General features: G+C 46.0%; 1 protein-coding gene across 13 annotated transcripts in view; it reads right to left on the bottom strand.

The window, feature by feature from the left end:
* ADGRB1 (adhesion G protein-coupled receptor B1) overlaps nt 1–13,598 on the bottom strand; it is a 282,349-nt gene that overhangs the window by 135,171 nt on the left and 133,580 nt on the right. For 11 of the 13 annotated variants that reach the window (XM_033078467.2, XM_033078492.2, XM_033078475.2 and 8 more), the window contains 4 exons: nt 11,471–11,635; nt 9,475–9,639; nt 5,897–6,070; nt 3,047–3,211 (listed from right to left, as the gene is read on the bottom strand). In XM_033078467.2, coding sequence (XP_032934358.1) covers nt 3,047–3,211; nt 5,897–6,070; nt 9,475–9,639; nt 11,471–11,635 — 669 coding nt within the window. The remainder of the gene's footprint in view (nt 1–3,046; nt 3,212–5,896; nt 6,071–9,474; nt 9,640–11,470; nt 11,636–13,598) is intronic. The other 2 variants (XM_033078483.2, XM_042779911.1) reach the window with 1 other exon arrangement.

Genomic DNA, 13,598 nt, shown 5'->3' with positions numbered 1-13,598 from the left:
TGAGGCTTGGCATGAATCAGTGGATCAAGAATGAAGAAAAGAAGAAAGTAAATGAAGAGACAAGATGGACACATCCCCTGGGTGGTTTTCATTCTGCCTGCTTCCATCTTGTGCACAAAAGAGAGCAGATCTGTGCCCCAACAACTTGGAACTGCATCAGCAGCTCATTTCCAAACACTGCTGCAGAGCCCAGGAGCCTGCAGAAATGTGTTTTGAGACATCACAGGGAAAAAAAAAAAAAATCATTGGAAGGATGGTTTTGGAAGCTTCTGTCTGTGGGTGGAGCAGAGTCGGTCCTGGAGTTGGTGGGATCTGGGAGAAAAACATTCACCATAGGAGAGCTTTGTGCTGAAAAACTCATTATTTACAACATGTAAAGCCGAGGGAGCCATGAGGATGGTGTTAAAGCTATTTGTCACTCCTGAGGGAGGGAAGGAGAAAAAGCTTGATTTAACAGTTTCTGATTACAGTTTTTATTCATTGTGCAAGTAAAATTTCCAATGAAAGGGAAGCTGAGTTTGTGCCTGCAGCTGGTCAGGACATGTCCCACTGCTGCTCTGGGGCTACCAGGGACCAACCTGCCCGTGGGGAGGGCTCACACCTAAATTCTGGGCATGGCAAGTGCTGCTGCTTTGAAGAACTCCTACAAGACCCAACAAGCTGCCTGCACATCACTGTCCTGCAGGCAGGCTCAAAACTGTGTGGCCCCAGCCCCAGCTGCAGCTCAAAGATGGATTCCTCCCCAGTAGACACTGGGAATGAATAAGCTGAATTCTCTGCCTGGAAACAGATGCTCCTTCCCCTGGTTTAAAGCTCCCTTGTGAGTAATCTCTATTGTGATGGAGCCCTGGAGGGCAGTGGGACCCTGGCTGTGCTCTGCACATGAGCAGGACTCATCCCTGAGCCAACAGCTCGTGGCTGCTGCAGATAAGCCAGGACAGGGGTGGGAAAGAAGCAGTTTCATTTCCAGCCTGCTGACATGGAGCTGTGGGACAGGGAGATTGAATAACCCAGTTGTGACAGCACTTGGTCACCCACAGAGCCTGTCCTGAGCAGGGAGCTGATTTCCAAACTCCTGTCCCTGTTCTTTCACCACGGTCACAGATTGTCCCATGGTTCACAGGAGGGTTTTGGGGCATGGAAGCTTCCAGCATCCTCGGGTACAAAGCAGCAGAGCACAGGAAAAAGCAGAGAGGAAGAGTGTTCACATCTCTCCTCTCCTTTCTCCCCTGCTGGCCTGTCAAAACTTCCTGGTCTCATCACCCCTGCAGTGTCCCTGGGGACCACTGAGGGATGCTGTGGATCAGAGATGCTCTTTAAAAATACACTGATTGGAGTTGTCTTGCCAGTGAGCGCAGGAGCAATTCCCAGGCCAGGAGAGAATCATTTCATCCTTTCCTTTTCTCTTCTTTTTTTTTTTTTTTCCCCTTTTTGATGTTGCTTCACAACAAAATCCCTTTTACCAGAGTAACCTATTTGCACTGGGAGATTTTAATAACTAACCCAATTAAGTTCAATTCTTCTGCTCAAATCGAATCACGCCAGCATTTGATACTTTCTGGAGAACAAATTGAGCGGGTTTATTTTTAGCCTCTGATGTTTCCCCACCTTTTCCTTCCCTTGCAAATTAACAACTGCAGCGAGACCCTTCTGGCTGTGAACCCTGGCAGCCCCCAGTGCCTGAGACTTGCCTTTTCCTTTTGAGCACTGCACAGGCATCAACCCCTGCGGAAAGAGAAGAAAAGATCGGGCTTGTTCTGCCAGGGCCCCAGCTGGCACACACTGAAGCTGAACTAAATCTGCCTCACTCTGCAGACACCACCAGACAACCCGTTGCTAAGATTTTCTGTGGCAAGGGAGAGCTTTGTGGCAGAGTTAGAAGAGATTCTCACACGCCACTGCTAATTGAGAGGCACAGCTTGTGAGGAGAGGTGATGCCTTTTATTAGAGCGGAGCTGGGAGGAGTGACGAGGCTGTCACACATCTCCGAGCTGGATGTGCTGGAACTTCCATGCTGAGGTCCTTTGGCTTTCATCTCTCTGTTTTCAGCACTTTGTGAGCGAGTCTGAAGGGTCAGCTTGGCCTCCATGTGGCTATGAAGCCCCCAGGTACTCCTGCATCAAAACTGTCCTTTGGGGATGTGCCCCTTTCCAACAGGAACCTGGCCATGAGAATCTCCCCTGTCTCTCACTGAGCTGCTCTCACAAATAATCCCAGATCAAAATTGTCCTTTGGGGAGGTGCCCCCTTCCAGGAGGAACCTGGCCATGAGAATCTCCTGTCTCTCACTGGGCTGCTCTCACCAATAATCACCCTTTCAGTCAAAGCTCATGGCCTGTTACAATCGATGCAATCTGGCTGCCAACATCACGAAGGCCATTGATTCCCCACCAGCAATTTCACCAGGTCCTTCAGCCCTGACTGAGAAGGAAAGCAGAAATGGTGGACAGGCTCCTTTTTGGTCTCTGTATAGTCTGAGAGGCAGACAGAAACATTCCTACTTCAAAGTGTTCACTCCAGCTTATTTTTCCCATCCAAACCCAGGTTTTTATCTGCCCTAGAGCTCACTCACTCACCCTCCATTCAGGTTTTACACTCTGCAGGAGGGTGAGATGATGCAGATGCATCTTTTTTTTCTTCTCTTTTTTTTTTTTTTTTTTTTTTTTTTTTTTTTTTTTTTTTTTTTTTTAAATTTCCAGTGGGGTAAAGGGTGGGAAATCTCTGCAGCATCCTCAGTATTCAACAGCTTCATGGACTTGAGACTCTGATATCAATATTTGCTACCAAACAGTTTCTCTTTTCCTCTTGTGGCAATGAAAAGACGAAACCACTGAGGCAAGGATGGTGGGATTGACCAAATATTCACTTGGTTGCACTGGATTCTGCAACAGTTAAATCAAGACCTTGAAGCTGGGTCATGGGTAGGATTTTATTAGATTGCAGCCCCTTGTAGCGTTCAGATCTCTGACAAAGGACATGGAAGCCATTCCCAAAATCCAAAATCCAGCCTCACTCAAAGGAAAGCCCGAGGGGTGTGGGGCACATACCAGGACACTTTCTGTCATTGCACTGCTTGTACTCCTCCTTGGGACCCTGGCAAGTCTCTCCACCGAAGAAGGGGCCGTAGCACACCCGGTCACGTCTCTGAGTGCCACCTCCACACGTGGCAGTGCAGCTGCCCCACACTCCCCAGGCCTGCCACTTCCCATCCACTGGAAACAAAAAAAAAGAGGAAAAAGAATAAAACCAGCTTGTTATGTCCCAAACATCATCTGCAACAGAAGGAATCAAGATCCAAAGGTGAGCAGAGGAGCATTGGTGAGTAGGGCAGGGGTTGGTAGGAAGGGGGGTCTCCTGCTTTGGAATCTTTTTTTGATCCTCAACATTAAATCAGTGTTCCCATTCCCATCCCATCAGTCCAAGGGTGGTTTTGTGTTCCTCCTCAGCACCTCCACACCCTGCAAAAGCAGCCCTATCTCTTTCCTCAGGCTGAGATTTGGGGCTGTGCTCCTGAACACTCTTCCCATGGGCAGGGATTTAACCTGGCAGTCACATCTGCCAGGCCAGGTCCACACCTGGAGTTCATTGGGAATGTACAATTCCTGTGTGAAAATACCTTCCCAGGGAAGGTCTGGCTCAGGGATTTAGAGAGATCAGCAGAGCCCTTGGCAAAAAACCATGAAGAGACATCAAATAAAGCTCCCTCCAGCTGTTTCCATTGCACTGATGCTTCACGTGCCTTGGAAAGAGGTTTGGGATGTTGTCTCATTCCATTGTGTCTTCTCCCAGCATCTTTCCAATGTGGAAATGTGACTTCTTTTACATTAACAATGGCATTTATCAAAATTCTGCTTCTTCTACATTAACAATGGCATTTATCAAAGCACCATAAAAATGTTAATTAGCCCTCATAACAAGCCTACAAGGCAGGGAAAAATTCTCCTCTGCTGTACCACAACAACTTGGTGACAGAACTAGCACAGGGCCTAAGTGTGGTCTTTACTATTTGGGCCTCAATTTTGAGTTATCACATCATCTTGGGATGAATAATTCCTTTTGGGAGGGTGGGAGATCCATGCCTGCTTCAAGAAGTAGACAAAAAGAGGAGCAGCACCAAATCCTGCTTTATTTAGTGATATTTTTGCAGTGGAAAGTATGACCTGAGCTGCTTTTTTTCTGAAATCAATAGGACAAGGTTGTCTTAAAAAGGTGTTCTGAAGCCCCTTTTTGTCTTTGAAGATCTCCCTAGGTTGCAAAGAAGGAGTGAGATAACTAAACATCAAAACCTACTCGAGACCATGTAGGAAAATCCAACACCTCTGTTAAATAATGCAGATAATGGTGCTACCAGAGTGTAAAGGGATTCCCTGAAGAAATAGGTAGACCAGGATAAATTTCAGTATGAATTATTATTATTATTATTATTATTATTATTACTATTATTGCTGCCATTATTATGAAATCACAGATAAGTAAAGTAAACATGAACAAAGGCTTTATTGTGACAGACCTCCTCACTGATAAGGTTTAAAACTGAGATACAATGGAGGATCCACTGTTTGCATGAAATATCACTGGGAACATTGAAATGGTGGGAGGAGAGGAACAAAACAAAAAGAGGAGGGAAGCTGAAGCCCTGTGGAGGCAAGGGAAGGGTTTCATTGATATTTTCTTGGGCGTTTTTTAAGCTCATTCTGAAAAACAAAAAAGTGGGAAGGCACAAATGCATTTGAACAAAATGTTGCATGTTTTAAATTTTTTAAACAGCTCTTTTGCAGAACCAAATCCACCAATCAACAGACCTTTTTTTCCTGACACCACACAGACAAAATTAAAGGAAAATCCTTTAGTTTTGATCAGAAATCCAGCGATGGGAAAAATTGAAGGTCCATTTCCACTAATAACCTGGGGTAAAGGCTATGCTTGTGTCTCCACGGATTCTGGTCCAACGTGGTTAGAAGGTTATCTAAGGTTAGAAAGACACATTCCTTGTGGGCTCTCACTCACCTCTCTGAGGTCTCCTAAACATTTGGCAGCAGTGGATTTTGCCTGGCTGTCTTGGGTTGCAATATAGCAGCAGTATCTATTCTATCACCATCTGTTGAGGGTGGGGGCAGTGATCCTTATCTCTGGGGAGATATTCTGCTAATGGGCCATCCATTGAAACCAGGCAGGGCAGTGTTCTTTATCTTTTCACAACCCATCCTTCCTCCAGCCAGTCATTTTCTGCTCATGGCCATTGAGTCCCACTGTGGGACTGATAAAATTACTGCATCCCATTGGGAGTTGCTGCAGCCAGGGGGAAGAGCCCAACATTTCTTACCAAGATAAAAACAGAGGTTTTGGGACACTAAGGGAGCCCCTTTCTCCACTGCACTCCAGAGGAAAACCGGATTTCTCCACATCACCACTGGAGCTCCGGAGGGAAACTGCACCTTGTACAGGAGCACTGCTCCAACTGAGCCACATCTGTCACTGCAGGAGGATGCAGCCACCATGGAATGGGACTGCTACCAACACCCTGCCTGACAGGGTGTCAGGTTGTACTCTGACTGTGTCAGGGTTTGGGGTTTGTTTCTTTATAGTGCTGTATTTCTATTTTAATTTCCCTGGTAAAGAACTGTTATTCCTAATTCCCATATCTTTGCCTGAGAGCCCCTTGATTTCAAAGTTATAATAATTTAGACAGAAGGGGTTTACATTCTCCATTTCAAAGAGAAGCTCCTGCCTTTCTTAGCAGACACCTATCCTCCAATCCAGGACACTGGCACAGTCTGTTGGAATGACCCAACCCTATCCCTGCACCAAAAAGAGCGCAAACCCTCCCCAAAGGAAAGTTCTACTGGGATGTCAGAGGGAGATGGGCCAAGAGAAAGGCGCAGCCGCTGTTCACCCACCTGGGCACTGTCGCAGGAAGCAGTCCCGGGTCTCCACCCAGTGTCCCTGGCACTCGGCGCCGCCGTAGGACGGCCCGTTGCACTCCCGCGTGCGCTGCTGCGTCCCGTTGGAGCAGGAGGCCGAGCACGAGCTCCAGCTCGACCACTCGTTCCAGTTCCCGTCCACTGAGTGGCCCAAAGAAAGAAAACGAGCGGAATGTGAAAACCTTTCCCTCTGGAAGGAGCCTCTCTGGCCTTGGTCTGCCAGGGACCGAGGTGGGGGGATCAAACCGGAGCAACAGAGCTTGAAAGAGGGCAGAGATTGTCAGAAAAAGTTTGGATCACTGTTGCAACAGGGATTTTTGGGACCCTCTGAAGCCTCCTACAGGATGCAAGTGTGGTAACATTTCAATTTTTCCACCATAAAAAGTGGAAATTATTGATACTGTCCATTCTGACATGAAAATCCAAACTAATAACACAACATCACACCAGAGGGTGTGGCTCATGTTTTCACTGAACACTTTGGAGGGATCACTGCATTACCATGACACTTCCCATTTGGGGCCATCAGCACTTTTTTAAGGGACCCATTTTTCAGAAAATCAGTGCATGAACCTGTGGAGAATGAACTTCCTCAAGCATGCAAATGCTCTGTTTTTCATTAAAGCACACCCAGAAACTTGAATCATGGTGTTATGGACAGGAATCTACCATTCCTGCTGGCTGGGAAATGTGGGAGCAAAGGTGTGCTCCAACAGAGCACTGGGAACAGGGTGAGTGTGTGTGGTCAATGTACTTCTCTCACAGCTGAATTAACTCTGACAGGCTGGAGATGTTTTACCCAGCAGTGTCTTTGATAATTAAATAGAGGAGGGAGGGACAAGGGAGGTTTTGATAGGGATGGGGTTGAAGAGAAATACATCTTATTATTGTGGTGTGGACTGAAGGATTCCCAAGTGTGCTGGTTGCACCCTAATTGGTCCCTGATCAACAGATCCATCACCCAGTCTGCTCTTCCTGGAGCATCTTTCTCATTAACAGTGGTCATCATGCTCTGTTTAGATCTAATTAGCTGGTAGATCTCAGTCGGGAAAAACAACCTGAATCTCTGAAAAGTCTGAATTCTGGCTCAAATCACAGTGCAGCGCTTTTTTTTTTTTTTTTTTTTTGGCTTTGTTTGCCTGTCCAAGAAAAATAAATGCAAACTGGTCCCCTGTGTAATCTGCAAGGAATTGATCAGCCCTGTGTAATCCCCATTGCAACTGAGCAGCTTTTTGTTTGCAAACTCAGTTGAAAAAAATGTTTAAAGCATCCAAATGAGCAACTGTTAACTCAAAGGGGATCACAAGGTGTGCAAAATCAGGCAAGCATAAAGGTACCTCCAAACAGTGCTTGTTTTTAACAATCCAAAAATTTATGTTTTTATTGCGCATAACTTCAAGGCTTCGTGCCAGTGCCTATCAATCCCAACAAGGGAAAATGTGAAACATAGTGTTTGACAGGTGATTATTCTTTGGAAATGATCCAAAACTCCACAAAGTAGGTCCCACCAGGTATAAATTAGCCTGGCTTTTCTGACTGAAGGCTGTGCTGTTAAGTTTCCATGGACTGATCATGAAATCATGGAATCTCAGGATGGTTTGGGTCGGAAAGGTAAAGATCATTTAATTCTACTCCTTTTGCCATGGGCAGGAACACTTTCCACTATCCCAGATTGCTGCAAGCCCTGTCCAGTCTGGCTTTGAACACTTCCAGGGATGGGGCAGCCACAGTTTCTCTGGCCTCATCACTCTCACAGGGAAGAATTTCCTCCTAATTATGGTGGTGTCTGCCCCACATAAACATTTCCCTGTGTTGGAAAAGTGAGGCTGCATTCACCACACTAAATGTGACATTTACCAAAAAATTGCATTTATCTAAAAAAAAGTTGAATTTTCCAACACCCTCCTTGCTGCTGGTGATTGGCAGCTTATCAGGAGTGCAAGCGTTTGGAGATGGTAAATTAAAGGAGTTAAATCCATAATTTAGCTGTTCAGTGGGGGATTTGAAACATGTAATTTACCTGTAGTTATTCACAGGCTGAAATTTCAGAAAATTTTGTAAAAAAAGGAGGAACAAAGGTGGCTGTGGTGTCCCTCCCTGAGGCAAAGGTGCTTCTTGGTCAGGATGCTGAGGAGCTCCCATCACAGGAAGAGTTTGGTGCCATCATCACCACAGTGGGAGTCTATCAAAAATGTGCATTATCTGCTGAAGGCATTGCCTTCCTCCTTTCTCCCTCTTCCAAGGCCTTGGGGCTCAGCCTGTGGCGTGCACAGCTCAGGAGAAACAAAGGCCCTGTTGTCCCTGCAGCAGAGCATTTTTATCAGCTGTAGCAATAAATCCCTGGAGCAGGGTGGTAATAAACACTGAGAGTGTCTGGGGTGTCAAACACCCATTGTTGTGCTCCAGTGATTCCCCCAACGCCGCTCTCATTTGGTGCTGCCAAGCTGCTGATTGCCTTTGTGGCACTAATTAGAGCTGAAGCCTTGCAGAGTTGGGCTGCTCGTCTTTTCCACCGCCGTTTCGCTCGCGTATTTATTTGTATTTAAATTAATTATGGATCAATGTTAACTCAGGGTATGCTTTATTGCCCAAGCAATGCCGGCTCTGGCTTCTTGAATTTGTCTTTTTATGACAGAGTCAATTTGGTGTCTGTGAGGTTCTTATTCCAAGTAGAGTCTTCTGGACAGCGGCCAAATATCCAAGGATAGTTACTTGGAGTGAAAACTCGATGGGAAATGCCAGGAGGCTTCTCACTGTTTTCACAAAGTTCTCATCCCTCCCACAATCCCTCTCCTCCTCCAGGGACATAATAATGTCTCATAATGATTCTCATTAAGCTGGAAAAATGTCAGTTGACATTATATTACAGGGAGGGAGTTGTGGGGAGCTCGCTCGTGTACGGATCGTGTTCACCAGGACACCCAGAGTGAAATTAAGGGGGACTCTGCTGTAAACCCAGGGCCTGCCAGAGGAAAGAAGCCTCTGGAGAATAAGTGGGTTTCCAGGTGGTAAAAGTAATTTTATCTTGAGGTTCTTTCTAATGTTTCAAAGAAAAACTCGAGAGAGGTATTTGGAAGTGAAATTCAGGGGCAGGGAAAAGGTAAAAAGATTAAATTTGTCATGGGAGGCCATTAGGAGTCTCTCAGTCAATCTCAGCACCCAGAGCAGGACCAGCCACAGAGAAAACTTGCATTTAGATTGAACTAATGCACAGACAAGTAAAACTATTAGTTAATTCCAGCACAACAAACCCAGTCAGGCAAAATAACTTCAAACCAGTGGGGAAAGCAGTGAGAAGCTTAAAATGCTCTTGGAAATAGCAATGACAGCCTGATCCAACCCATGTAAGGTTGTAAGGGCAGCCCATATCCTCTGCAAGAGATCACACAGGGCAAACCTGAGACTGAACAGCCCCAGAAAACACCTCTGAGCTGCTTCTTTGATGAATCCTTCCCTTAGGATCCTCCTTGGGGTAGTTCAGAATTTCACTGATGAGCAAACAGAGCTGGGGGGACCTGCAGGAGGGGAGGTTTCAGATCTGTCACTGTCCCTACCTGGGCAGAGAGCGATGTTGCAGAACTTGGTTTGTTTCTCGGGGCCCTCGCAGGGGTTGCCCCCGAACTGGGGGGGTTTGCAGGTGCGGGTCCGGTCCCTGTAGCCTCTCCCGCAAGTGGAAGAGCACAGGCTCCACGGAGACCACTCGTCCCAGGTGCCGTGCACTGCAAGGGAAGCAAAAGAAGTGACTTTTCCTTCCCAGAGGAGGTCTGAGGAAGTGAGGGAGCCCACAGGGCACAGCACGGAACGAGCGGCGCGTGGGAAGCTGGAGAACAAACCCACCCATAATGTGCAAGGGGAACGTCAAGACATTTTTGTGCTTTGCTATCAACACCAAGAGTCTGCTGCTTTCCAGTCTTCGAAATAAACCAGAATGCACTTTTAGCTGACCTTAATTTTTCAGATTTTTTGAGCCAACGGGGCATTTTTTTAAAGCAAAAGATGGATTTAGAAAGGAATAAAACCCCACTACCTTTAGGGAAGCATCATCACTGTTGTTTTGTTGCTACTTTTTTTCTCCCTCCCAACATTTTCTCATCGAACCCTCAAAGACTACAACATTTTAAGGCTTTCAGAAAAGCTGTAGTCTGTCTACTGAGTATTATTGTAGGTCAGTTACACCTCAGAGGCAAAGTTAGGGAGACTTGGAAGGGTAAAATGGAATGGGCAACAGCCTCCAACAATGCTCAAGACATCACTGGTAGCTCCTGCAGTTTGACATTGAATCAAATTTAATCTAATCTAATTAGCCTTCTAATCTATATTAATCTAATCTTCTCCAATCTAATCTAATTTAATCTAATCTGGCCAAGTTATTTATGGAATGTTAGTCCTATAATCTCCAGAGGCCAAATGTTATAAGAATGCACTGATCTCTCTTAAGGGACTTCATCTCTTCCAGCTTTACCAGAGAAGCTAATGCCAGATCAATAATCCTTCAGAAAAAGAAGAAACACAAAAAAAGCAGGGACTTTTCCAGTTCTCCATCAGTTGTTAACAGCAACTGGTGCCCCAGTGTCAGGAAAGGGGGCTCAAAACTGATTCTCAGCAGGCATCTTGCATGATAAGAGACAACCAGAGGAGGAGAGGAAACACAGGAAAGAACACAGATTATCATTTCACCATGGATGAAATCCATGAATAGAATTGATTAATAGAATCCATCATAGAATTGTTTGTGAACAGTGATGTTGCTGGTCAGGAGAAATTAATACTTGCTTATCTTAACAGCAAAATTCTTCAAAATAATAGAGACATAGAATGATTTGGCTTGGAGGTGACCTCAAAAGTCATCTCCTTCCAACCCCCTGCCATGGGCAGGGACACCTTCCACTATTCCAGGTTGCTCCAAGCCCCATCCAACCTGACTTTGGACACTTCCAGGGATGGATCAACCACAGAATCCCTGCACAATTTCTGCTAGGACCTCACCACCCTCACAGGGAAGGAGCTTTTCCTAATATTCAATGTAAACGTACCTTCAATTTGAAGCCATTCCCCCTTGTCCATGCTCTTGTAAAAATCCCTCTCCATCTTTCTCGTAGTCTCCCCAGAATATATTTTTTCACCAAAATTGTTCCCAACCTGGAAATGCCCCAAAGGGCACCTGCCTGCAGGTGTATTGAGTTCAGGGACTTTAGACATTCCATTTAGCATGGAATTGTCCCCACCATGCTAAGCAGGTGCCCATCTCATGGTGCTTGGTCCAGCAAGAGTCTCTGTATGAGGTCTTAAGGCATAAAGAGGAGCAGGGAACAAAAAACATCTCCCTCCAAGAATTACAGAACCATAGAATGGTTTGGAATGGAAGGGGACTGAAAGATCATCTCATTCCATCTTTTCCACTATCCCAGTTTGCTCCAAGCCCCATCCAAGCTGGCCTTGGACACTTCCAGGGATGGAGCAGCCACAGCTTCTCTGGGCAACCTGTGCCAGAAACATCACAGTGGACATAGCAGAGGCAGCCAATCTCCCTCCCCTGCTGGCCACCAGTACCTGGGCACACGGCAGAGTTGTTGCACTGTCTCTGCTCCCGGAGGGGGCCGCTGCACTGGGTGCTGTAGGAAGACGAAACGCAGAACCTGGTCCTGGTCTGCCAGCCCTCCCCACAGGTGGTTGAGCACACGCTCCACGGGGACCACTCCTCTGCTGCAGGGTCACCTGCGGGGGTTGGAACAGAAGGTGAGGATGTGGCAGCCCTGGGTCTCCAGGGAAGACATTCCCAAGTTGTGCTTGGCTGGTTGTGAGATCTGTGAGGCTGCAATGTGTCCTGAGGGTGGGGTGGCAGGATGGGTGGGAGGGTGTGAGGGCACTGGGGGGAAAATGTGAGAGTTGAGAATGGGCTAAAGGGATTTTTTTGGGGTACTGTGTAGAGCTGTTGCACACACACACATGGAAAATTTAAAAAAAAAGGATGCTATGGAAGCATCAGGTCATTGGGAAGGGCAAACTCCCCACCCCTGAAGGTGGCAGAGCCACTCCAGAACCTTGTGAGCTGGGATAGGGAACCTCCATTCAGAGATTGCACCAACAGTGATAAAACAGAGGAAATGTATCCATAAATTGTTCACTTTTGAGGATCCAACCCCTTGTCCTGCCTTCTCTGCCCCTGACAGTGCAGATTGGCAGAGGAGGAGTGACAAAGTAGAATGTGATGGTGCCTAAGAAGGGTCAGCTGATGAAATCCCAGAGAGTTTTCTTGGCATCTCCTCTACCTGTGGAGATCTGCTGTGAACATGACATGGAACAAGGCTGACTCTTCCAGGGCATCACACAGTCCCTATCAACTGCTTGTGTGATAGGGCAGCAGTGGAAAAACAACTAAAAATACCCCATTAATGGGAGTGAAAAGCACTGAGATGTATTCCCTTTGTCACTAATATCCCTGCTGGAGCTGTTTCAGCAGCCACAGCCTCCAAATAAGTCACCCTGAGTGTGAAATGAGCAGGGAAAGGGCTGTTCTCCACTGGTTTTCATAGGCAATATTCTACCCTTTGACAAAATGGTTTTATTCCCCACATGAAAATAAAAACTTGGCTCTGTTCTGTTTAACTAAACCATGCATTGAGTTTTTTGATTTTTCATGGATTGCTAATAATTACACATAATAAACCTGGACTGTAGTGTTTGGTATGTACAGACTACAGGCATATGGCAAAAAATAAACACCAACATAACAGAGGGACACCCCCTTCTTGTGATAAACTCTTCAGCCTCATCCCAAAAAATACATTTGGCAGACTGTGGGTGATAAGAAGGATCACAGCACTGGGTGGAACAGGTAAATATGACTCCAAGGGTCATCCACCCTGGCACCCACTGCTTGAATGTGCTATCCCACACCACCACCCCACTCCCAAAAAAAGCTGGGCAGAGGATTCTGTATTAAACTGTCTGGTTGCAACGTGGAGAAGGAAAGAGATCCTGCAGCTGGAAATCTCAGTGAGGGTTATAAATCAGCTGCATGAAAATGTCAGAGCAGGAACTGTGGTGGGGACTGTAGGGGTTGGAGACCACCAAATTTCTCAATATTTCCTAAAACTGTTCATGCCTGGGTTTTTCCTTGAGGTGGTATATTTATATTTATTTTTATTTATTTATTTCTATTTATTTACTAGTGTTTTCCACATGCAATTAAATTGTGGCTCTCATCAATCTGCTCTTTGGGATTTTTGGTCGTTATCTGTGTTGTTTGGATTGTGTCATGCTTTTCAGCACATCTGCTTTGAATGTCTCCTGTCATTCCGGCAGCTGGGAATTAAAAATACACCCACTGATTGGAGCCTGCTGAATTAATATGTGTTGAGGGGAAAAAGTGTAGAGGAAGACCTGTCCTTGCTGTAAAATTGACAGAATTTCCCTCCTTCATTTATTGTCTGGACACAGAAAAACGTGGAGGTGAGGATCAATCTTTCCCTGCCTCATCTGTGCCATTGCAATGATTGCCATGAGATGCAACTGTTGTTGTTCATTAAGCCAAAGTTGCTCAAAATCGTTTTCTTTTGTGTTTTATTTAATTATTCTGCCTAGTTGGTCCCAGTTAAATGAAAGTTATGGAGCACTGACCTTTCCCTGGGACGTGTAGGAGATATTGTGTTTTAAGGCTTTGGGGCTTCAGGAAAAC

Source organism: Catharus ustulatus, chromosome 1, assembly GCF_009819885.2.
Source record: "Catharus ustulatus isolate bCatUst1 chromosome 1, bCatUst1.pri.v2, whole genome shotgun sequence".
NCBI lineage: Eukaryota > Metazoa > Chordata > Aves > Passeriformes > Turdidae > Catharus > Catharus ustulatus.
The sequence above is the reverse complement of the archived record's forward strand: the minus strand, read 5'-3'. Positions and strand labels throughout refer to the sequence as shown.